Below are 26,383 nucleotides of genomic sequence, written 5' to 3'. Positions count from 1 at the left end.
GCTACTTTTGAAGTGGTGAAGTGGCTAAATCCGTACCTCCAATTTTGCATAGATGTGCTCGTAATCCTGTGTGTCCACTCAGAATACGTACCATCATACTAACTTCAGACTTGCTCGTTTTGAGGAGATTTTTTGTCTTGCTCTTATCAGGGTCACCCCATAGGATCTTCGCGGTTCTACCCACTGTTTCATTATTTCAAGAGGCCTTATGGGATTCTCTCACCCATATTTTTAGTTCAGCTTTTGTTGCGTCGAATGGTTTCGCGTTTGTGAGGTTAACTGCCTCGCTCCCTACCCTTTAAAGCTATTATATTCGCCCTTTTGACTACTCCCGAGTGGGCTGGTACCCATATGATATAAACCTAATCTCTGGGAGAGCATTCAGTTAAAGCTTTCTTACAATCCAATACTGTCTTAGATTTAGTTCTATCGCCTAATATCGCCTTAATTGCCTTCTGGCTATCGGTAAATATATTAAGCGCTGTGGGCACCATATTTCCCCCATTTTAGAGCCATCCGTGTAACAACGGATTCTTAATGGTATTTGCTCTAATGTTCCGCTTGACCACGACATTCTATCTGGGATCAGCGTTTCAAAGTTTTCGACATATTCTGTATCTGGTATACGATCAGGCACGTCCGATGATTGTGTATAAACTTCCAATGTATCCACTATACATTGATGACGTGTCCTATAACCGCTTTTGGCCAGTTCGGCTGTAAGCGCCGCCTCATATCTTAAATATGTTTCAATGGGTGGAATATCTAGCAACGTTTCCAGAGCCTTGGTTGAAGTAGTACACATGGCACCACTTATACACAAGCAGCATGTACGCTGAACTCCCTGTAGTAGTTTGATATTGCACTTTTTGAGTCCACCAGATTATTGAAGCATAAGCTAGAATTGGTCTAATTACACTTTTATAAAGCCAATTTGTTATAGTAGGACTAAGACCCCATTTCATGCCTATAATTCTCCTACATATCGCCCAGCACCGATGTGCCTTGTTGATCCTATCCTCAATGTGGTGTCTCCATTTTAATTTCCGGTCGAGGATTACACCTAAGTACTTAACTTTGTCTGTCACTGGTATCTTCTTGCCCAGTCTCCTTAGCTCTTCTACACAAGTAATTTGGATTCTTTCCCTTTAAAATTATTACGACATCGTCTGCATAGCAGACAGGTCTAAGTCCTTTCTCAGTTAGGGTCCTTAGGAGGCTATTAATCGTGGTAACCCAGAGTAAAGGTGACAAAATGCCACCCTGTGGTATACCGCGAAATACCTTTTTTCTAATAGTTATATCGTACATCTCGCAGCTTATCCATCTGCTCCTTAGCATGTGGTTGATCCAGTTACGGAGCACCCGGTCAACATAAAACTGGTCTAGGAATTGGATAAGAGTATCAGTGTGCACGTTATTGAAGGCGCCTTCGATGGCAATGCATACCGCCAGTGTATATAGTTTGCTATCAACGGATGCACCTATGTAGTGGACAACTGAGTTTAAAGCGGTTTCCTTAACCGTCTTGTCTATACCCGAGCAAAATTACGTACATCAATACCCAACATACCCGGGTATGTCATACAATTTATATGGCTATTTCATCTTTTTATACATTTCTAGTGTATAATTCAGATAATTATTAAAACTAATTTAATAAAACGTCTGTATATATAAATTAAATAGTTTTTGATCATAAACTATTAAATTTAAGCAATTTCTTTTAAAGTTTTCTTATTGCTTTCCTATTAACAAAAATATCATATGCAAAAAACCTAAAGAAAAACGCCTTCATAACGTATAATGTACATTATGCAGAATTTGACTTTGTAAAATTTTGACTTCAAGAAGCTATTACTCAGAGACCGGGAAAGATAATTGAACAAAACTTTTTATATATTATTTATTAAGGTGTATAAAATCGATTAGCATTAATGAAATTGTTTTTGCTGTCGTAAGTAGGGAAGTTTTTAGCAAAAAAAGATTGCTAAGTCATGGTCAAAAATTAAAATTTTGAAATTTAAACTTAAATATTTTTGTTTATATGAGAATAATATTATTATAATCAGCATAATTTTACTTTACCAAGTCATATACAATAAAAAATGTATTTCATCAAAATCGGCCCATATTTGTTAATGTTACATGGTCCACAATTATATCACATTCAAATTTATGAATAAAGACACATGACTCTGTATTTGGAAGTTGGAAATTTACGTGATTTAATCCAGAAACCTTGTTGCGAATCGTCCAAGGTTCCTGGATTAAAGCTATATGTATCTTACCTGTGTTAATTTTAGCCATCAGAGCGTTGGTAGCCATCTGGCTCCGATGGAGGTTTATTTGGATAACCTCAATCATTGTCATCCATTTAAACTGTCTTCCAGCGAGTTAGTGATCACATCCCAGCTCGTTGGATTTGACTCCTCCGGGTAACCTGAAGTGGCTATTGATGCAAAGGGTACCATTGATGGCACTGCGGTGTCCTTATCAGGCATAGTAAGAGCAGTCTTTTTAATCGACATTTTCCTAATTTTGGACAGCACTGCTGTTCTGTCTTTTGGCGAGTGAGTGATTTCCTCCTCGCTTTTAGGATTTGACTCCTCAAAATTACCAGTACTTGCTAATGATGCTTTGGGTACCGTCTTAGGTATTTTAGAGTCCTTATCGGGGCCGGTTTTGATATCCCTTTTAATCGGCGCCTCCCCAATTTTGGAAAGGGCAGCTGCACCTTCTTTTGGCGAGTTAGTGGTAGCTTCCACGCATTTAGGATTTGACTCCTTAACGTTATCAGTAGTTGCTACTGATGCTGTGGTCTTAGGTATTTTAGTGTCCTTTTCGAGGCTTATTGTAACAGCCCTTCGAATCTGCACCTTCCCAATTTTGAATATGACAGCTTTAGAGGCGAAGTAAGCCCTACCTTTATTCTTGGCTAGACTAGCCATAGATTGCTGGTCGATATCTATTACAAATAAAGTTCCCTCAGGTTATTCTTTCCTGTAAAAGACATCCCATTTTTCCACGGCCAGCTCAGCATTTTGACCACCAAGGATTTCCAGTATACGTTCATTAGCCAGTTTACTGCCCCATCCTTTTATGTAGACAGTAGACTTTAAGAGCACCGGAACTCGCTCTTCTTTGTCAGTCCCAGCTTAGCGCCGTCCCAGGGAGCACAGTGGGGCAGAATGGAAATTTTTTGGAAATAAATCTGGCATTTCTAAACGGCTGATCCGATCGGGATAAAATTTGGCGTGAGCGTAGCCAAGGAGTATTCGAGTTTAAGTTTTGAAGATGAACCCTGCAGATGCCCCAGGGACGGCGCTGTGGCGGCTCAAAGTAGGGTACCTACGACATGTAAAATTTTTAAACTCGTGCAATTTTTTTGTTTTTCACCCAAATACAAAGATTTTTATATTTTGTGAAAGCGCTCGACGAGATCTTGAAAAAACATGCTTGGACATACTACTTATCTCTTATAATATCCGAGTTATAGGCATTTAAAAATTTAGTGATACAAAATTTACCATACCTTGGTCCGCCTTTTTTTGAATACCGGGCGTAATTTTGGACCAAATGGACTCAATTTTTTCTTGTTAGTTAGACAACAAAATTTCCAATAATATACAAAAAATTTCAGATCAATATTGTTTACAGATCCAAAAATATACGTTTTTTAATTTAAAAATTCAAAAAATTTTAGATTTTTGGCGTTTTTTTGCCAAAAATGTGTCTTAACTCTTTTATTAATAAAATAAAATTTTTATTAAGAACATATAACAATTTTATAGTTTTCTAAAAGGTATCTTTACGCAGAACGCTTTGGCGTAAAAAACTAGTCCTATTTTTTGAAAATGTTGCCACTGCGTCCTTCCGAATATGACCTATTTTTTATCAAAACTTCAACTTTGGGCGACATGTTCTAAAATCCCAAAGCTGGGATCAGAAAACTGAAAGCAGTTTTGGAAACCTCAATATGTTTTCTATTTACTCCAAAAGTATTTTCCCAGCCCTGAAAGAAATGTGGACCCTATGGGCAAAAAAGTAAAAAATCCCATTTTTGGGATTTTCATTCCTATTTTTGGGAATTGCGGGATGCCCTTTGACCTTTTCAATTTTTTTTTTGCATATTCTTATTTGAAATGACAAATTTAATAAGCGTTGAAAATTTCATTGAGTTTTGTTCATAAATAAAGATTTTGTCATACATTACATATTTGTTTAATTTCTAAAACTATGATTTATATCAAAATTTTAATAGGATCGCAGATAGCTACAACAATTTAGTCCATATGTATCCCTTAATATCATTTTTTAGTTAGATATGGAAATTCTCGACCCTTTACAAAAAATTTCAAGCCAATATCTCAATTACATTCAAAAATATGTTCATTTAAACCTGTGTCCTTTAATTTCATCTTTTTCATATTTTAGTATTAAGTATGACAGCACATATTTAAATCTTATATTTACCTATTTTCTATTTGTTTGCTTATCCTTATAATGCTTATGCTTAAATTTTCAAAAATTTATAACTATTTTTTACCTAAATTTTTCAACAGATCATTTCGTTCTGTTTCGTTTATGATCATGTAGGTAAAAATATACAGGTAATGATAATTTCGATTCATTCACTAATAAGAAATATCAATGACTGAATTACAGGTTATAGTAATATAGTCCTAAATGTTAATAGGTAGACAATTCGTAATTTTTTACTTTGGAATACCTGTATCGGAAATGACAAGAATTGGTATATAAGTAAACTTCTCAGATTTTAAGTACCATATTTAATAAATCTACAATGAAGATTACATTAAAGTACGAAGAGTTGTGTTCCGTTTTATGGAGTATATCTTCAAAAGGGCCAGAAAGAATTGAAGACATTTCAAATTATATAAAAACTACATATAGTAGAAAAGTAGACAAAACAGGCATATAAAAAATTGAAAACTTTTTAAAACTTTTTGATGTAAAAAGTAAGTCTGTGGATGGAAATCAAAAGAAATTTCGATTAAAATTTTGTAGTTGGATGGAAACTACTACGGAAATCTCAACTTACAACACATCAATAGGAGCGCCTTGCAAGTCATACGAAGACTTATGTTCAAGGTCAAAAAAAAAGAGGGTCACACAAAAACTTTTTTCAATCTCAAATGAGGAAATTGCTGATACATTTAACGAAATGCTGAAAAAGGAAAACCAACATATGGATGTCGTACATATTGCAACTATTCTTCCTAATGCATCACCAAAACGACTTAAGCGAATTGTGGAAAGTATACCAACTCCAACATCATAATCAAATTTTACTGAAGAGGAAGCAATAGCGCTAATGTTGGAACTGGGTCTCAGTCGAAATAAGTACCAAATATTAAGGAAAGCTCTGCATGAAAAAGGACACAATATATTACCATCATACAAGGCGATCCAGGAAAAAAAAACAAACTATCCTACTAAATCAACAAAAAATAATGAAGAATTGAAAGAACTGAGAGCTGCGGAAAAAAGCATAATCCAAGATGAATTTAAAGTTCAGATGGGATTAAACATCGACAAACCACTTTCAAGTTGCGGTAGTACAAATGACGGTAATACGTCGAGAAGGTTTTTTCGTGATTTTGAAATTACTTCAAAAATAACTGGAATCGACAAGGAGTTGCTTCGAAGAGTTAAAACTATTTTAATGGCACTGAATAGTAAACATAAAATTAATGAAAATCGATTTGGGGAATACACATCTGAAATTTCTAAATTACTTGTATCTCTGTATCCATGGAGGGAACTAACACCAACAGTACACAAATTATTGTGTCATGGTCAAATAATAATTGAATCGAATATTCTTCCACTTGGAGAGTTAACAGAAGAAGCCCAGGAAGCGAGGAATCGAGATTTTAAGCATGTTCAACTTTTCAGCTCAAGAAAATGCTCCAGGCAATCACAGAATGAAGATATTTTTAATAGTTTACTTCTATCTTCTGATCCTGTTCTTTCAACTATGCGAAAAAGATGGATTTGTTATGAAACTCTATCATCTCAAAACGAGGAAGATTTAAAGGACTTATATTACCTTCTGGATATGTATACCGATATGACAGATTATTTTATAGAAAATAAGTAGTGTTAAGAATTAACTATATAAGTAGGTTGTAAGAATTAATTGTATTATGTTTAAGATAAACAGTTCAAATAAAAAAAGCTATTATACTAACTGATGATATTGTATTAAATTGTGTTTTATATTTCGGTGGGCGGGAAAGGTAATTTGTGTGGGGTGATTTAGGTGTTGTTGTGCGTGGCTCATAATAAAATTATAATTTTTTTATTTTATATACAATACTATAATAAAATAATTAACTAAATAATTTTTAAAAATTGTCCAAATATTTTATTCAACACCAAATGTATGTTCTGTCATACTTAATACTAAAATATGAAAAAGATGAAATTAAAGGACACAGGTTTAAATGAACATATTTTTGAATGTAATTGAGATATTGGCTTGAAATTTTTTGTAAAGGGTCGAGAATTTCCATATCTAACTAAAAAATGATATTAAGGGATACATATGGACTAAATTGTTGTAGCTATCTGCGATCCTATTAAAATTTTTATATAAATCATAGTTTTAGAAATTAAACAAATATGTAATATATGACAAAATCTTTATTTATGAACAAAACTCAATGATATTTTCAACACTTGTTGAATTTGTCATTTCAAATAAGAATATGCAAAAAAAAAATTGAAAAGGTCAAAGGGCATCCCGCAATTCCCAAAAATAGGAATGAAAATCCCAAAAATGGGATTTTTTACATTTTTGCCCATAGGGTCCACATTTCTTTCAGGGCTGGGAAAATACTTTTGGAGTAAATAGAAAACATATTGAGGTTTCCAAAACTGCTTTCAGTTTTCTGATCCCAGCTTTGGGATTTTAGAACATGTCGCCCAAAGTTGAAGTTTGATAAAAAATAGGTCATATTCGGAAGGACGCAGTGGCAACATTTTCAAAAAATAGGACAAGTTTTTTACGCCAAAGCGTTCTGCGTAAAGATACCTTTTAGAAAACTATAAAATTGTTATATGTTCTTAATAAAAATTTTATTTTATTAATAAAAGAGTTAAGACACATTTTTGGCAAAAAAAACGCCAAAAATCTAAAATTTTTTGAATTTTTAAATTAAAAAACGTATATTTTTGGATCTGTAAACAATATTGATCTGAAATTTTTTGTATATTATTGGAAATTTTGTTGTCTAACTAACAAGAAAAAATTGAGTCCATTTGGTCCAAAATTACGCCCGGTATTCAAAAAAAGGCGGACCAAGGTATGGTAAATTTTGTATCACTAAATTTTTAAATGCCTATAACTCGGATATTATAAGAGATAAGTAGTATGTCCAAGCATGTTTTTTCAAGATCTCGTCGCTTTCACAAAAATATAAAAATCTTTGTATTTGGGTGAAAAACAAAAAAATGGCACGAGTTTAAAAATTTTACATGTCGTAGGTACCCTACTTTGAGCCGCCACAGCGCCGTCCCTGGGGCATCTGCAGGGTTCATCTTCAAAACTTAAACTCGAATACTCCTTGGCTACGCTCACGCCAAATTTTATCCCGATCGGATCAGCCGTTTAGAAATGCCAGATTTATTTCCAAAAAATTTCCATTCTGCCCCACTGTGGGGAGGAGGGATACTTTCCACCCAGTTCTTTAGGGTGCTAACACATTGGTGAGATACCAACCTCATCAACATCACGCCCATGCTGAACTCGCAGCTCACGCTCTCTATTGGTTGTTTGCCCTTTGAAGCGATTGCATGGTCCACTATCTTATTGTTCACCAGATCTTCTACTTTACTCTGTTGGTCTATTGGAATTTTGCCTGTCGGATTACCGGCATCGTAAACTGCATAGCAGAGATCGTCCCGGTGACTTCTTCTGGTAATTTTGACGTAAGAAGGCTGCTCTTTTCATTTTCTACTGTCTAGCCTCTCTTTCCTTGCTTTTCGGGGCTTCTTTTGAGATACCCTTCGAGGTTGATTTCGCCGACGTGATCGTCTTCGGAATATCTATCTTGGTGTTGTCACCCTTACTCAATTGATTCTGACTTGAGGCTCATTTGAGTGAAGTATGGCTTGGCTTCGACTGTGTATTAGAAGACGGGGAGCTCTTTTTCTTTTTAGGTTTATTCTCAGTTGTCAACTCTTCGGGAGACCTGATACTCTTTGCCTCAGATCTTGTGAGAGAGTCCGGTTTTTCTTTTGGAGTGTCTTTGGATTGACTAACTATGATATCCTGAAGCATCTTTTTCAACTTCCTCCTCTGTGCTCCAGGTAGTCTTTTTTTAGTAATAGGTTGTTTAGCTATGCTATCACTCACCTGTTTCACCATTTGCTCTACTTCATCCTTTTTGGGATTTGCTATAATGGTGTTGTTATTTTCATCTGAGGATTCAGAGTCGGAACCCTCACCTATATTTAAAGGCTGAGGTAGCTTAGAGCTCTCTCCGAGTACATACTTCTCTTTCACCCCTATGTTTTTGCCAATGGCATGCTATACACTTGACGCATTGTCCGCCACGGAGGCCAAGTTACCCACCTCCGTAGCAGTATTTTGCTTACGATTGCAGGATGACAACGGCACGTCACTCGCGAGTGGACCAACACTTGCCACCGGTACTGGGTTATTTAGGCCCTGCACCGTAACTTTCATCTTTTTATTTTTATTTTCCATGTTGTTTTTTTCCAGTTTTTTGGTCCGCGGGGAATATAATATTGCCAGGTGGTGGACAATCTGCCCTCCCTCAGCTTGAGTTAAACTAAAACTGGGGGAGGACAGATGGTCCCTCACCACCCCCTTTCCGCCACCCGGGGACGCGCTCGATAGGATAAACGGGAAAACTCTCCAGAGCAAAATTTTATAAGGATCCACAATATTCATATAGGAAATTATTTAATTTAGATTTTAAGAAATCAACTTTATGCATTAAATATTTATTTCGTTTAATATCTTGAAAATGAAGTGATGTCGAATTTTTATTCACAAGTCTTGAAAGAATTAGTCCATAAAATTTTGTGGTCAAGAGTAGTTCCATGTTGTAGAAATAAACACTTAAAGTTAAAATTTCTCAAAAACCTGATTGAAACCAACTAGTTTTTTTACATATTCTGAATATTATGAGGGCGGCTTACAAATGAGAAAGTCAATTCTACTAATGTAAGCTGTATACACTTGTTTGATGATTATAGTCCATATTTAATTGTTGTGCTATTTATAAGTAAAGTCGCAATGTTTTGAAACCAAATTTATACAATTTTACAAATTTTGCAGTTTTTTGGATAGAACATTTGCGGCTCTTCGGTATATAAAAATGAAAAAAGCGTCGTTTGATGTACATATATCTCCAAAATGTGCTCTAGAAATTATAGCTGTGGGAGAAGCTTAAATATTGGAAAAATAAACATGAAAGTTTTATAGTTTCGCGAAGCACACTAACAGCGTAACTTCAATATACCTAAAACATCGCGTGATCGAAATACTTTTAAATTTTACATGTTGAAATCATAAAGCCGCGATAAAATATTAGCATGCAAAGATTTTAGAGTGAATACAAAAAAATTGCAAATTTTTAATTTTTTACATTAGCAAATTTCCGCATTATAAACAAATTTAAATTCTGAATTTTATCAGTAATCAATCTTTATACCGATGGAGCACACCTAAGCCGCTAATTTAAATTGGGGACATTATACATCAACCGGTAGCTGACAATGATGCTTATATGAAAATCAATAAGCCGTTTGAAAAAATGTACATGTAAATATATAATTTCTTTACAACATTTAAATTAACCGGACTGGTTTTCATTTTAACGATTTTTTGGATTAATAATTCATTTAAATTTAGAAATGAAAAAAGTAGTTAATTGTAGATAAGAAGGGATATGCTTACTACAATAGAAATTTCATCAAAATTTCTCTTTAGCCGAAAACGCGGTGTTTCTTGAGTTACAAAATAATTCGACGAAGCACAAGTAAACCGCTAATTAAAATTGGTAACACTTAACTTATTTTCTGTTTGTCTAAAAATAGACATTTGATATCGTGTGCACAAAAAAAGGAAAAAAAGTAACTGTTTTATGTTTGTTTGTTTCTTTATTTTGATTTTTTTAGACTTTACATACAAAGTAAGTCATTAATAAAGTACTTAATGGTAATCATTGTAAGCAAAGATTTTGCTTACTTAAATATTTCTTTTGTTTAATATATTGAAAATTAAGTGATGACGAATTTTTATTCACAAGACTTGAATGAATACGTCCATAAAATTTAGTGGTCGAGAGTAGTTCCATGTTGGAGAAATAAACACTCAAATTTAAAATTTCTCAAAAATGTGATTGAAACCAAGTAGTTTTTTTACAACTTTTTGATATTATGAGGGCGGCTTACAACTTAGAAAGTCAATTTTACTAATGTAAGCTGTATAGACTTGTTGAATGTCTATAGTCAATATTTAATTGTTGTGCCATTTATAAGTAAAGAATTACGTGGTCGCAATGTTTTGAAACCAAATTTATACAAATTTACAAAATTTGCAGTTTTTTGGATAGAATATTTGCGGCTCTTCGGTTATGCAAAATGTATAAACGAGAAAAAGTAGACATTTTAATTACGCGTCGTTTAATGTATATCTCCAATGTGCTCTAGAAGGTATTACTGCAGGAGAAGCTAACTTCAATATACCCAAAATATCGCGTGATCGAAATACTTTTAAATTTTACATGTTGAAATCATAAAATATTGCAAATTTTTAATTTTTTACTTTAGCGAATTTCCGCATTATAAACAAATTTTAAATTCTGAATTTTATCAGTAATTAATCTTTATATTGAAAGAATTGGTTTGCATCAAACAAATTTAATCAAGACCTTTCGTGGACTGAATACGCGGGGTTTCTTTCACAACATAAATCGGTGAAGCACACCTAAGCCGCTAATTTAGATTGGGGCATTATAAATCAACTGGTAGCTGACAATGATGCTTATATGAAAATCAATAAGCCGTTTGAAAAAATGCACGTTTTTGCATTAAAAAAGTATAAAAAAGTTCATTCATGTAAATATTAGGGTTGTCAATTATTCGTGTTTAAAATGATTCGAATAAAAATGTACTATATTTTTTATATTCGAGTAGTCGATTAAATTTTAAAAATTATTCGATTATTCGAACGAATAACGAATAAAAGTTTTTATTCGAATAATTTAATAAAATATAAATAAAATTTGCAAAACACCTTCAAAATCTTAAAATAAAACGGTTTTCGTACATACACTTATAAATCAGTAACTTAGCTGAATCTCAACCTATTCAACGGATTTAAAAGTGGAAGCTGAGGCCTTTATAATGATATATACGATGTTTAGCTACCTGTTTTGCAGACATTTTTACAAACTGTTTTATATAAGAAAATCGTACTATTTATTAATGTATTAGAAACAGGCCACTATCGGGCCCGTTGTGCGTTGCTTTTCATGGATGAAAAAGGTTTTTTTTGTAAAAGAACAACATAGTGTCGACTGAATGTATTATCTTTCAATGTTCTGAAACTCAGTTTCCTGGCCGTAATTCCTAAAATTTCCAAATCAGTGTTCGAGAGAAATGTTCCGCTTGATCAAGACATTCTATCTGGGCTCAGTGTTTCAAAGTTTCTGACATATTCTGTGTCTAGCATGCGATCAGGCGATGATTGTTTATAGCTTTCCAATGTGTCCAGTATACATTGATGACGTGTCCTATAACTGATTTTGAACATTTCACCTAAAGTTATGAACTCCCTATTGTAGTTATATATTACACTTTTTGTCCAAAGAAGTCAACCCGATTATTGAACCATAAGCTAGAATTAGTCTAATTACACTTTAATAAAACAAATGTTTTATAGTAGGACTAAGACCCCATTTTATGCCTATAGTTCTCCTACATATCGCCCAGGAAACAGGGTTCAGTATATTTAGAAATTGTTGTCTTTCTTGTAAAAAGACAGATACTGAAAGAACCATATTAATTAATGTTTATCTGTTTCACTTATTGCAAACATTAAAAAAATTGAAGAATATCACTTTTAAAACTAGAACCATTTTATTTTTAACATTGCAAAACAAAAATTTTTATAAACTGCAAAATGTAGTAAAAGTTTTGTTTCAATTATAACATATCTTTATATTTAGATTTGTTTTACAAAATATTAACATAATTTCAATGCTATGTATAATAAAATATTCGTAAAATGTAACATTCAAATATTATTCGAATATTCGATTAATCGACAAAAATTGTTCGAATTATTCTTTATTCTAAATTGGAAATTTTTTATTCGTTCGAAGAAAAACACATTTTTTTCCTCGATTAATCGAATAATTTTTATTCGAATGACAACCCTAGTAAATATATAATTTCTTTACAAAATTTAAATTAGCCGGACTGGTTTTCATTTTAACGGTTTTTTGGATTAATAACTCATTTAAATTTAGAAATAAAAAAGCAGTTAATTGTAGATAAGAAGGGATATGCTAAATACAATAGAAATTTCATCAAAATTTCTCTTTAGCCGAAAACGCGGTGTTTCTTTAGTTACAAGATAATTCGACGAAGCACACCTAAACCGCTAATTAAAATTGGTAACACCTAACATTAATCGGTAGCTGGCAATTATGCTTATACCAAAATCGATAAGCCGTTAGAAAAAAGTACGATTTTGTATTAAATGCATTGAAAAAAGTTCGGTCATGTGTATGAAATTTATTTCCAAACTTTAATAGATTTTCATTTTAACGGTTTTTATATTATTTATTCATTTAAATTCAGAAATGGAAGCATAAGATAATTATAAACAAGCAGTTATTGGCTAACCACAAAAATATTTGCATCAAAGTTTCTCGTGTGCAGGAAACGCAGTGTTTTACTTTTAACTTGTGAAGCACACCCTTCCCGCTAATTAAAATTAATAAAATTATATTATTTTAGGTTGCTATCTTTAAGCCGTTTGAAAAAATACAACCATTTTGGAATTAAAAAAAAATGCATTCTAATATATGCATAAATAAATTAAAACCTCATAATTTTTAATCTACCACACATAAATGCATAATTTTTTTAGTTATTGATTGTAAATTAACGTATTAATTCGTCATGTTAAATAGTCTATAACATATGTGTACTTAGTTTTATAAAAAAATATTTTTTTAAGTGGTTGAAAAAACTCTTAAAAAGCGAATTTATCCACGAATATTTAAAATATTTGTGTTAAATTAATTTGTATTTTGGGTCCTTCGTTGTGGGTTATATCCACGCTTAATTTTTGAGTTTCAGGTAAAAACGTAATTTTGGGAATTTTTTTAAACTGTTAACTTTAAACCTAACTTCTAAGATGTTAGACAATGTCCACACAAAATATCGTTGATGTGCTATAAAAAAAATGTAATAATTTTTGTAATCTGTTCTTGTATCTCTACAAAAATCGGCAAAAATTGTATAACTCCCTCATAATAATCATAGACCATAAGTCTAAATGATACAGCTGATGTAATAATAGGGCATAATTTGAGCCTAGCCCCCATACAAAGTCCCCTTCGGAAATTACTCGACAATTGGTATACTTTAAGGTGAGTGTAGGACCAATCGCTTTGGGAGTTACAAACATTAGCACAATCGTATAATACCTTCCTATATCTATCCAAAAAGGTATATATTTTATACCTTGTTGAAAATATAATTTTCTCTAGATGATAGGATTTAATAGAAATGTTAAAAAGATATAATTTTAGTGGCCAAATTTTCGAAGGAATTAAAAAAGTCCAATTATTTACGCAATTTCAAACTTTTCAATCGATTTCCGGTACGGGTTTTTGTTATCCGTTTGGGATTTAACAACAGTTTTAAACACTAATGAACAAAATAAAATCAATAAGGGTTTTCATATAAACGTTCAAAAGCCTCGCTAACTGTGCAATGTGTGCATTTTCGGAATCACGTTGAATTTGTTACAAATTGTATGGGATTTTACTTCCAAAACATTGATACATTTGATCGCCTATTTGAACTTATAATTTTAAACTAAATTTTGTTTTCTGAATAATACTGATAGCCATTTGTGCAAATGTGCAAGTTTGCACTCGTGTTTCATGAATCCCCTTAATATTTTTGAACACCTCTAGTATTCATGCCAAAAATTACGTTTTCTCAAATTTCGAATCTGAGGTCAGATTCGGATTCAACGCTGCTCAATCCTTTGGAAACGTCTAACTTGGTCTCAAGGTTCCGACTTTTTTCATATTTTGTCGGCATTTGGAATCCACATTTTAACATATATGTGTATATATACATACCTTTTATGTTCGATTTCTCATATAAAACATGTTGTTGTTTAGCCTCTTCAGCACTTCGCTGTTGGAATGCCCTTTCATGTAGTTCATACAGCATAAGCCACACTAAATTTTCGTTTTTAGAATACTAAATGAAATAAAAAAAGAACTGAATAATTACATCATGTAAGTAAGTAAGTATTAAATAATTTTGTTTTTTTAATTTCAATACCCAAAAAACGATTTTCAAATAAAGTAAAAAATATTTTTTTAATTTGTGAAAAATAAAATAATTCGGGTTGTTAAATGCGATAAAATTGTGTAAAATAAAATAAAAAGTTAGAGTCCTACACTCGGCTGAGCTGAATCTTAAATACCCTCCACCAGTTACTTTTATATTAATACTTTTTTAATATTTTTAGAAATAAGGTTTCTCATGTCTTAAATAGAAAAAACCCACGATTTAAACAGCTTAAATCTGTTACAATTGACCGATCGTAAAAAAATCTTTAAGTAACATTTCAGTATATAAAAGCTATATTTCAGTCAAATTTTGTATCTATATAGCGTAATTTAGTAATAAGTAATGAGTGTTTAAGTGATTTTCGAAAGGGAACCTTGTATGGGAAGGTGATTATGAACCGATAGTGAAAAAATCTTAAAATATAATTTTTGTATACAAAACTAATAGTTATGCAAAATTGTGTATCAATAGCTTTATTTGGTAATGAGTAATGTGATTTTAAGAGATTTTGCTTGTATGGGAGCAATATTTGTGCTAAATGTATCGATATCAATGTAAAGTAATGAGTTATGTCCGTTTAAGTGATTTTCGGAAGGAAAACTTTTGTGGGAGCTTTGACCAAATATGAACCGACCCTGAAAAAATTTTGAAATAACATTACTGTATACAAAAATAGTATTTATGACAAAATTTATCACTATTTGGTAATGAGTTGTGTGCTTTTAAGTGTTTTTATGAAGGGGCCTTGTATGAGAGCCATGACCAATTAAGGACCGATCGAAAAAAATTTTACAGTAACATTTCTGTACATAAGAGCAATACTTGTACCAAATTTTATATGAATATCTTAATTTAGTAATGAGTTATGTGCCTTAAAGTGATTTTCGGGAGGGGACCTTGTATGGGAGCTATATCCAATTATGGACCGATCCAGAAATTTTTTCTCTAAGTGAATTCTATTGACATATAATTTTAATTTGTAAAATTTTGTAAATATATCAACATTCTGAAGGAAGTTATTAACAATAAACTCATTTTCCGGGAATATGTACTTTTGTATGGGAGGTATAAGAAAATGTGGACCGATTTCGCCAATTTTAAACAGGAATAAAAAAACAAATGTATGATGATTTTCATTGAATCATATTGCATAGTTTTCGTGAAAATTACATCAGAATGTGTAAAAAATGCTTATTTTTTTCGGAGTTGTTTTAAATTTTGATTCATAACTTTTCCCGATGTGAACCGATTTTATCAAACTGCCTAGGCCCTAGGACAATAGCCAAATTTCAATAATTTATTTCACTTCGTTTTCGCAGTCTAACTTCTATATATTCTTTGGCAGACGGCTTTATAATGACATACAAATATGATTTTTATGTAACCTGGAGAAACACCATTATACCAAAGTCCCAAAAAGGATGAAGTAAAGCAAATGGTGAAAGAGGTGAGTGATAACATACCTAAACTACCAATTACTAAGAAAAGACAATCTGGAGCACAGATGAGGAAGATGAAAAAGATGCTTCAGGAAATCATAGTTAGTCAATCCCAAAACAAAATATTAATTTTTAAAAACAAAATATTTTTATCCAATTTTTTAACTATGAACATATATGAGAGGTAGCGTCAATTATGGACTGTTTGTCGTAAAAATTGGTAGAAAGATTTCGCATAACACTTATTCGTTTCGAATTTCATTACTGTTGTATTTTTAATTCAGTCATAAGCGTAAAAGTTATTATCTGAAGGGGAATTTATATGGGGCAGGGACAATTATGTATCGATACCCATAATATTATGTACATAGATATTGTTTTGTTGGCTATGGTCAGTTGTAGACCAATCCTCATAAAATTCAAAATAAAGAATTATAATAAAATACTTTTTTCGGAGTTTTTTAAATTTTGATTCATAACTCTTTCCGATTTTTGCTCATTTTCAGTACCAAACTGCCCAGGACAATAGTGAATCTTTTGGCCGAATTTCATTAATTTATTTAGCATCGTTTATACGTGAGCGGACATAGCTAAATCGACTCAGAATTTGATAAGGACCCGGAATATATATAAAAAACTTCCTTTGCGATTTTTGAAAATTCTAGCTCTTACAGTTTGCCAGATATACTAATTTTTGCGTTTAGTTTATATGGAAGGTGCCAAGCCCCTATTGAATGTCAGAGTTCTTCGTGCAAAATTGAGGATTCTATCTCTAATAGCTTGCCAGATACACGAATTTTTGTACTTAATTCATATGGGAGGTACCAAGACTGCCTAAAAGTTGCTAGTCCGCCCATTTTTGTCCTAAACATTCAATTTGATACTAAAGATCCTCCGAAAAAAATGAGGACTCTAGCTGTTATATTTTCTCTGATATACTAATTTAAGATTTTCTTTATATGGGAGGTGCCACGCCCACTGTAGCTAGGCTGCTAATTTCATTGCCATGTATTCATATGGATGTTGAAGTTGTCCATACAAAATTTGAGTTTCTAAGTTAAGCGACTCTTAATACTTATTTTGTAAATGGGCGTGGCACGTCACCCACTTAAAATTTTGAAGTAAAAAGTAGCATATAGTTCCTTCCAGACGTACAGTAAAATCACATATAGATCCGTATAGGAGGTACCAAAACCTCCTTATGAAAGTCCACCCATTTTTTCATAAATATTCACGTGGATGTTAAAGGTCTTTGTGAAAAATTAAGGTTAATATTCTATATCCAATAGTTTCCCAGATCAACGAATTTTAATATATAACTCATATGGGAGGTACCAAGCCCCCTTTTGCTAGTCCGCCCATTTTTTGTCCTAAACATTCAATTTGATACTAAAGTTCTCCGAAAAAAATGAGGATTCTAGTTGTTATATTTTCTCAGATATACTAATTTAAGATTTTCTTTATATGGGAGGTGCCACGCCCACTATATCTAGGCTGCCCATTTTATTCTCATATGGATGTCAAAGTTTTGCATACAAAACTTGAGGACTGTAGCTCTTGCAGTTTCTGAGATATGCGACTTTTAAAACTTATTTTGTATGTGGGCGTGGCACGTCGCCCACTTAAACTCTTGAAGTAAAAAGTAGCATATAGTTCCTTTGAGACATACAGGAAGAGACTGTGAAAATTTCAGAAAAATCGGTTCAGCCGTTTAGCTGTCTATAAAGTCCAAACAAACAAACACACATTAATTTTTTTATATATATAGATGGGGGTGCTACGCCCCCTATTGTTAGTCCTCCAATTTTTCCATCAAATAATCATATGAATGTCAAAATTGTCCATAAAAAAATTGCGGACTCTAGTTGTACCATGTTCCGAGATATTCGACTTTTAAAGCAGTAGGCGTGGCACCCCTCCCACTTGCAATTTCAAAATAAAAAGTAGCCTATAGTTCCTTCCAGATATAGGGGAACATACACTGAAAATTTCAAGAAGATCGCTTCAGTGGTTTAACCTCCTATAAGGTACAAACAAACAAATAAACAAACATACATTGATTTTTATATATATAGATGGGTATGGTACGCCCCCTATTGTTAGTAATCCAATTTTTGCACCAAATAATGATATGGGTGTCAAAATTGTCCATAAAAAATTTTTCCGAGATATTCGACTTTTGAAGAAGTGAGCGTGGCACCCCTCCCACTTGCAATTTCAAAAAAAAAGTAGCCTACAGTTCCTTCCAGATATAGGGGAACATACACTGTACCCAAAGCACCATTAGCAAGTACTGGTAATGTTGAAGAGCCAAATCCTAAAAGCGAGGAGGGAACCACTTACTCGCCAGAAGACAGAGTAGAAGTGCTTTTCAAAATTGTAAAGGTGTCGATTAAAAAGACTGCTCTTGCTATGCCTGATAAGGACACCGTAGTGCCATCAATGGTACCCACTGCATCAATAGACACTTCAGGCTACCCGGAGGAGTCAAATCTAAAGAGCGAGGAGGTAAAAACCAACTTGCTGGAAGACAGTTTAATTGATGACAGTGATTGAAGTTATTCAAATAAACCTCCATCGGAGCGAGACGGTTACCAACGCTCTGATGGCTGAAATTAACACAGGTAAAATACATAAAGCTTTAATTCAGGAACCTTGGACAATTCGCAACAAGGTTTCTGGATTAAATCACGTAAATTTCCTATTTTTCTACGCTGATACAGGGTCTTGACCGAGAACATGTATCTTATGTCACAAGAACTTATGTTTTCTCCTCTCAACAGGAGTATCCACATCGGATGCAACGGTACTGAAGCAAGGTCGTGGCAATATATACCTTGCATCAGTTTACCCGCCCTTTGATTCTCCGACACTACCACCAACGTTGGATCTGATGAAACTGATTGAAGAGACACAAGGGAAAAATACAGGTGACAAGCCCTTATGGATTTCCTTAATACTAAAGACTTGATCACTTTGAACTTAGGTAATCAAGCTACCTTTGTCAATAGAATCAGAGAAAAAGTATTAGATAAAACTATGTTCAGAAGAGCATATAAACGAAATTCAGGATTGGAGAGTTTCGGACGAGCACTCTGACCATCGGTACATAAGATTCAAAATACTAAGACCACCGCCAAAGCCGACAAAATTTCGGAATTAGTCTAAAACTAATTGGACAATGTTCGGGACCTTACTAAAGAACCGTTTAGGTCAGGACACTTTTCACTCTAGGACACTCGAAAAAAGAGGATATAGACGCCAAAGTAGAAACGTTCACAAGTGGCCTAGTTGAAACGTTCGAGGACAGCTGCCATCTCCTAGAGCGGAGATCTGCCCAGGAGAAACCCTGGGAAGATCCGGAACCTTGGGAAGACTCTTCTCAAACTATTTAACCGGGCCCGGCGTAAAGAGACCGCAGTGTACTGGGATGAGTATCGTAGTAAACTTGGTGAATATAAGAAAATTGTTCGAAAAGCCAAACGAGACTCCTGGAAATTTTTCTGTGAACATGTAGATAGCAGGGATTTGAAAAACTACTAACTGCAGTCGCAATTTACTAAATATTTTACTAAATCTAGTTTTAGGCTAAAAAATAAGTAACTTGTTAACATTTTTAATCACAAACTAATTGAATACAGTCAACTGTGCGCACACGCTGCTGCAATAACTAGCAAGTGACTTTGTTTTTCTTCAGCAGCCACACAAACAAGTAGCAGCCATGTTAAGTTTTTTCAAATCAACCGAACTGAACACGACGACTGAATAGTGCAAACATTTTTGAGTAAGCTGCTTGCGTATTGTTTAGTTCTTGGTTTCGTTTTCTTACTATGCACGTAATAAACTTAGTAGAATGAAGTGTTTTTTTTAGTGTTTAGATTTTACAATGCACAGTGGGGCAGAATCGAAATTTTTTGGAAATAAATCTGGCATTTCTAAACGGCTGATCCGATCGGGATAAAATTTGGCGTGAGCGTAGCCAAGGAGTATTCGAGTTTAAGTTTTGAAGATGAAGTTCAGCAGATGCCCCAGGGACGGCGCTGTGGCGGCTCAAAGTAGGGTACCTACGACATGTAAAATTTTTAAACTCGTGCCATTTTTTTGTTTTTCACCCAAATACAAGCGCTCGACGAGATCTTGAAAAAACATGCTAGGACATACTAATTATCTCTTATAATATCCGAGTTATAGGCATTTAAAAATTTAGTGATACAAAATTTACCATACCTTGGTCCGCCTTTTTTTGAATACCGGGTGTAATTTTGGACCAAATGGACTCAATTTTTCTTGTTAGTTAGAAAACAAAATTTCCAATAATATACAAAAAATTTCAGATCAATATCATTTAGAGATCCAAAAATATACGTTTTTTAATTTAAAAATTCAAAAAATTTTAGATTTTTGCCGTTTTTTTTTTTTTTGCCAAAAATTTGTCTTAACTCTTTTATTAATAAAATAAAATTTTCTTTAAGAACATATAACAATTTTATAGTTTTCTAAAAGGTATCTTTACGCAGAACGCTTTGGCGTAAAAAACTTGTCCTATTTTTTGAAAATGTTGCCACTGCGTCCTTCCGAATATGACCTATTTTTTATCAAAACTTCAACTTTGGGCGACATGTTCTAAAATCCCAAAGCTGGGATCAGAAAACTGAAAGCAGTTTTGGAAACCTCAATATGTTTTCAATTTACTCCAAAAGTATTTTCCCAGCCCTGAAAGAAATGTGGACCCTATGGGCAAAAAAGTAAAAATCCCATTTTTGGGATTTTCATTCCTATTTTTGGGAATTGCGGGATGCCCTTTTCAATTTTTCTTTTGCATTTTCTTATTTGAAATGACAAATTTAACAAGCGTTGAAAATTTCATTGAGTTTTGTTCATAAATAAAGATTTAGAATAGGGTCACAGATATCTACAACAATTTAGACCATATTTATCCCTTAATATCTTTTTTAGTTAGATATGGAAATTCTCGATTCTTTACAAAAATTTTCAAGCCAATATCTCAATTACATTCAAAAATATGTTCATTTAAACCTGTATCCTTTAATTTCATATTTTTCATATTTTAGTATTAAATATGACAGAACATATTTAAATCTTATATTTAGCTATTTTCTATTTGTTTGCTTATCCTTATAATTGAAAGGTCCTATTATGCTTAAATTTTTAGAAATTTATAACTGTTTTTTAACTAAATTTTTTCGACAGATCAATTCGTTCTGTTTCGTTTATGATCATGTAGGTAAAAATATACAGGTAATGATAATGTGACTGAATTACAGGTTATAGTAATATAGTCCTAAATGTTAATAGGTACACAATTCGTAATTTTTTACTTTGGAATACCTGTATCGGAAATGACAAGAATTGGTATATAAGTAAACTTCTCAGATTTTAAGTACCATATTTAATAAATCTACAATGAAGATTACATTAAAGTATGAAGAGTTGTGTTCCGTTTTATGGAGTGTATCTTCAAAAGGCCCAGAAAGAATTGAAGACATTTCAAATTATATAAAAACTACATATAGTAGAAAAGTAGACAAAACAGGCATATCAAAATTGAAAACTTTTTAAAACTTTTTGATGTAAAAAGTAAGTCTGTGGATGGAAATCAAAAGAAATTTCGATTAAAATTTTGTAGTTGGATGGAAACTACTACGGAAATCTCAACTTACAACACATCAACAGGAGCGCCTTGCAAGTCATACGAAGACTTATGTTCAAGGTCAAAAAAAAAGAGGGTCACACAAAACCTTTTTTCAATCTCAAATGATGAAAAAGGAAAACCAAATGCATCACCAAAACGACTTAAGCGAATTGTGGAAAGTATACCAACTCCAACATCACAATCAAATAATACTGAAGAGGAAGCAATAGCGCTTATGTTGGAACTGGGTCTCAGTCGAAATAAGTACCAAATATTAAGGAAAGCTCTGCATGAAAAAGGACACAATATATTACCATCATACAAGGCGATCCAGGAAAAAAAAAACTATCCTACCATCACCTATTGCTGTTAATGATGTGGAAGCTTGTATTGATATATCATCTTTGCTCGAAAACACAGCATCAAGAATTGTGTCAGACTTTTCAGAAGACCAACTAAGGAAAATTCATAACTGTGATGTTGTCTTAATGTGTAAGTGGGGATGTGACGGTTTATCAGCACTTCCAGAATACAAACAAGCTTGTGGAAGTCGGACATAGCAGACTACAAAAGTGTATTTATGTCATCATTAGTGCCATTACGAATTCGTTCATATTCCCTTAATCCATCATCGTCAAGCATCGGAAATTCATTTGAAGATATATGGATCAATACAACTCCGGGTTTAAAAAATTTTTGTAGACCCATTGGATTTGAATATATAAAGGAGTCAAAGAAAACAACAAAAGATTTAGTGGAATATTTAAAAGATGAAATAAATGCACTGGAGCCCATTTGCATAAAAATAAAGGAATTCTCTATTAACGTATCATATCAGCTAAGCTTAACAATGATTGATGGAAAGGTCAGCAATGCCATAACAGAAACTTTTTCCTTCTGGAGATGCTCAATATGTAATGAGAAAAAGTCGCAATTCTCAAATATAAACAAAAGCAGAAGTATTAATGAAGAAGTCCTGTCTTTCGGAATTTCACCACTTCATGCCAGAATACGATTTTTGGATTACTTTTTACACGACCCGCATACGACCTCAAATATAGAAGTGTGCCAGAGAATCTTACTAAATCAACAAAAAATAATGAAGAATTGAAAGAACTGAGAGCTGCGGAAAAAAGCAGAATCCAAGAAGAATTTAAAGTTCAGACGGGATTAAACATCGACAAACCACTTCCAAGTTGCGGTAGTACAAATGACGGTAATACGGCTAGAAGGTTTTTTCGTGATTTTGAAATTACTTCAAAAATAACTGGAATCGACAAGGAGTTGCTTCGAAGAGTTAACACTATTTTAATGGCACTGAATAGTAAACATAAAATTAATGGAAATCGATTTGGGGAATATACATCTGAAATTTCTAAATTACTTGTATATCTGTATCCATGGAGGCAACTAACACCAACAGTACACAAAGTATTGTGTCATGGTCAAATAATAATTGAATCGAATATTCTTCCACTTGGAGAGTTAACAGAAGATGCCCAGGAAGCGAGGAATCGAGATTTTAAGCATGTTCAACTATTCAGCTCAAGAAAATGCTCCAGGCAATCACAGAATGAAGATATTTTTAATAGTTTACTTCTATCTTCTGATCCTGTTCTTTCAACTATGCGAAAAAGATGGATTTGTTATGAAACTATATCATCTCAAAACAAGGAAGATTTAAAGGACTTATATTACCTTCTGGATATGTATAACGATATGACAGATTATTTTATAGAAAATAAGTAGTGTTAGGAATTAACTATATAAGTAGGTTGTAAGAATTAATTGTATTATGTTTAAGATAAACAGTTCAAATAAAAAAAGGTATTATACTAACTGATGATATTGTATTAAATTGTGTTTTATATTTCGGTGGGCGGGAAAGGTGGTTTGTGTGGGGTGATTTAGGTGTTGTTGTGCGTGGCTCATAATAAAATTATAATTTTTTTATTGTATATACAATGTTATAGTCTTTAATAAAATAATTAACTAAATAATTTTTAAAAATTGTCCAAATATTTTATTCAACACCAAATGTATGTTCTGTCATACTTAATACTAAAATATGAAAAAGATGAAATTAAAGAACACAGGTTTAAATGAACATATTTTTGAATGTAATTGAGATATTGGCTTGAAATTTTTTAAAGGGTCGAGAATTTCCATATCTAACTAAAAAATGATATTAAGGGATAAATATGGACTAAATTGTTGTAGCTATCTGCGACCCTATTAAAATTTTGATATAAATCATAGTTTTAGAAATTAAACAAATATGTAATATATGACAAAATCTTTATTTATGAACAAAACTCAATGAAATTTTCAACGCTTGTTAAATTTGTCATTTCAAATAAGAAAATGCAAAAAAAAATTGAAAAGGTCAAAGGGCATCCCGCAATTCCCAATAATAGGAATGAAAATCCCAAAGATGGGATTTTTACTTTTTTGCCCATAGGGTCCACATTTCTTTCAGGGCTGGGAAAACACTTTTGGATTAAATAGAAAAAATATTGAGGTTTCCAAAACTGCTTTCAGTTTTCTGATCCCAGCTTTGGGATTTTAGAACATGTCGCCCAAATTTGAAGTTTTGATAAAAAATAGGTCATATTCGGAAGGACGCAGTTATTATAAGAGATAAGTAGTATGTCCAAGCATGTTTTTTCAAGATCTCGTCGAGCGCTTTCAGAAAATATAAAAATCTTTGTATTTGTAGTTGAATATTCACATTTTAAATGTATTTTTTATATTTTGTGTTTAAATAATAAATTTTTTATTTTTTAATTTCGTTTGACATTGTTTTAAAATGTTTACAAATATTGTAATTGAACAGAGGGGTGCCACGCCCACTTCTTCAAAAGTCGAGTATCTCGGACCTATGTGTCTGGCCTACTATCCATAGTACTGGTGCAAATTTTATCCAAATCGATTTTTCACTTGACACGAGATTGTGATTCTGTTAAATTGGGATTATAGTACATTAAGCGGTACCTCTGTCATCAAGAACCTATGCATTGTCAAAAACATAAGCTCTAAATATCTATAAAAATTTACTTAAATACGATAAAAGAAAAAAGAAATACCCTCCACCAGCTAGTTTTATACTAATACTTTTCTAATTGATCAAATATTTGTAGAAATAATTTTTCTCATGTCTTAAATAGAAAAATTCCAAGATTTATACAGCTTAAATCTGTTACAATTCCGAGATTTATTGAACATTACAAACGCCATTTTCTTTTATATTTTTATAGCGCCCTAAGATATGCTTTAGCGATACTTAGGAATTTTGCATGTAAGCATGTGTGTGAAAGATTTAAGGATTTTCAAAATACATATACAGTTAGCAACATTAATTATCCGGGATAGAAAAAGAAAATTTTTTGCATAGACTTAATTGTTTTTGGATCAACTTACATTTTTCTTCATCGTTTAACCGTGAAATTAAATAACATGAAATCTTTCTCTGTTCTTTGTTTTCTCCTTGAATTATTTAGTTTTTATATAAATATGTAAATTCCCATTTATTAATTAATCAAAATATGTATTAAAAAACCGGCAAAAATTGGTACTCAATTAACCGGGAAAATTGATTATACAGAATGCTTCCGGTCCCGACCATCACGGAAAATCGAGGTCCCACTGTATATAATTTTGTTCTACACAAATTCGTAATGCAACTAGTTAAATCCGGTTAAAGTGCTTTTATGGGCAAGACCTAGTATGGGAGATATGACCAATTATAGACCGATCGTAAAAAATTCTTTAAGCAAAATTTCTGTACATAAAAGCTATATTTCAGTCAAATTTTGTATCTACATACATATATCGTAATTTAGTAATAAGTAATGTGTGTTTAAGTGATTTTCTGAAGGAAACCTTGTATGGGACCAACCGTACCCATGTTATCAACCGATCGTGAACAAATTTGGTAATGAGTAATGTGCGTTTAAGAGATTTTCGTAAAAGGACCTTGTATGGGAGCTATGACCAATTATGTATATAAAGACAAAATTTCAAAATTCTGTATCTATATCATTATTTGGCAATGAATATTGTGCATTTAAGTGATTTTCTAGAGGGGACTAGTATGAGAGCTATGACCAAATATGGACCGATCGTATATGGACCGATTTATAGTGTAATTTATGTATATAAGAGCAATATTTGTGCTAAATGTATGGATATCAATATTTGGTAATGAGTTATGTGCCTTTAAGTGCTTTTCTGAAAGGGACCTTGTATGGGAGCTACGATCAATTATGGACCGATAGGAAAACAGTTTCACAGTAATATTGTGTGTATATGAGCAATACGTGTGCCAAACTTTATAAGGATATCTTAATTTAGTAATGTGTTATGTGCGTTTAAGTGATTTTCGGGAGGGGACCTTGTGTGGGAGCTATGACCAATTATGGACCGATCTTAATTTAGTAATTAATTATGTGCGTTTAAGTGATTTTCGGGAGGGACCTTGTATGGGAGCCAGAGATTAAAATTACTAATATATTATTAACCAAAGCACACATTTTCTCATATTCATACGTATGCAATATTAAAATGTAAACATATTTTATCCAAATAATATTTAATTGCTTCCATTTAAAATATTTGTAGTATTTTTGCGAATAATATTTACCCATACAAGCTATTGCATATTGCAGCTTACAGACAAATA

General features: G+C 32.6%; 1 protein-coding gene across 1 annotated transcript in view; it reads right to left on the bottom strand.

Annotated features, from left to right (window-relative positions):
- The window catches only part of LOC119609621, a 231,847-nt gene that overhangs the window by 190,350 nt on the left and 15,114 nt on the right, over positions 1 to 26,383 (bottom strand). Inside the window, exon 2 of the mRNA XM_037964469.1 lies at positions 14,391 to 14,514. Coding sequence (XP_037820397.1) covers positions 14,391 to 14,514 — 124 coding nt within the window. The remainder of the gene's footprint in view (positions 1 to 14,390; positions 14,515 to 26,383) is intronic.

Source organism: Lucilia sericata, unplaced genomic scaffold (genome assembly GCF_015586225.1).
Source record: "Lucilia sericata isolate MDLA Ls3-8-SP2 unplaced genomic scaffold, ASM1558622v1 Contig000024F_arrow, whole genome shotgun sequence".
NCBI classification, from domain to species: domain Eukaryota; kingdom Metazoa; phylum Arthropoda; class Insecta; order Diptera; family Calliphoridae; genus Lucilia; species Lucilia sericata.
This window is presented reverse-complemented; position numbering and strand designations above follow the sequence as displayed.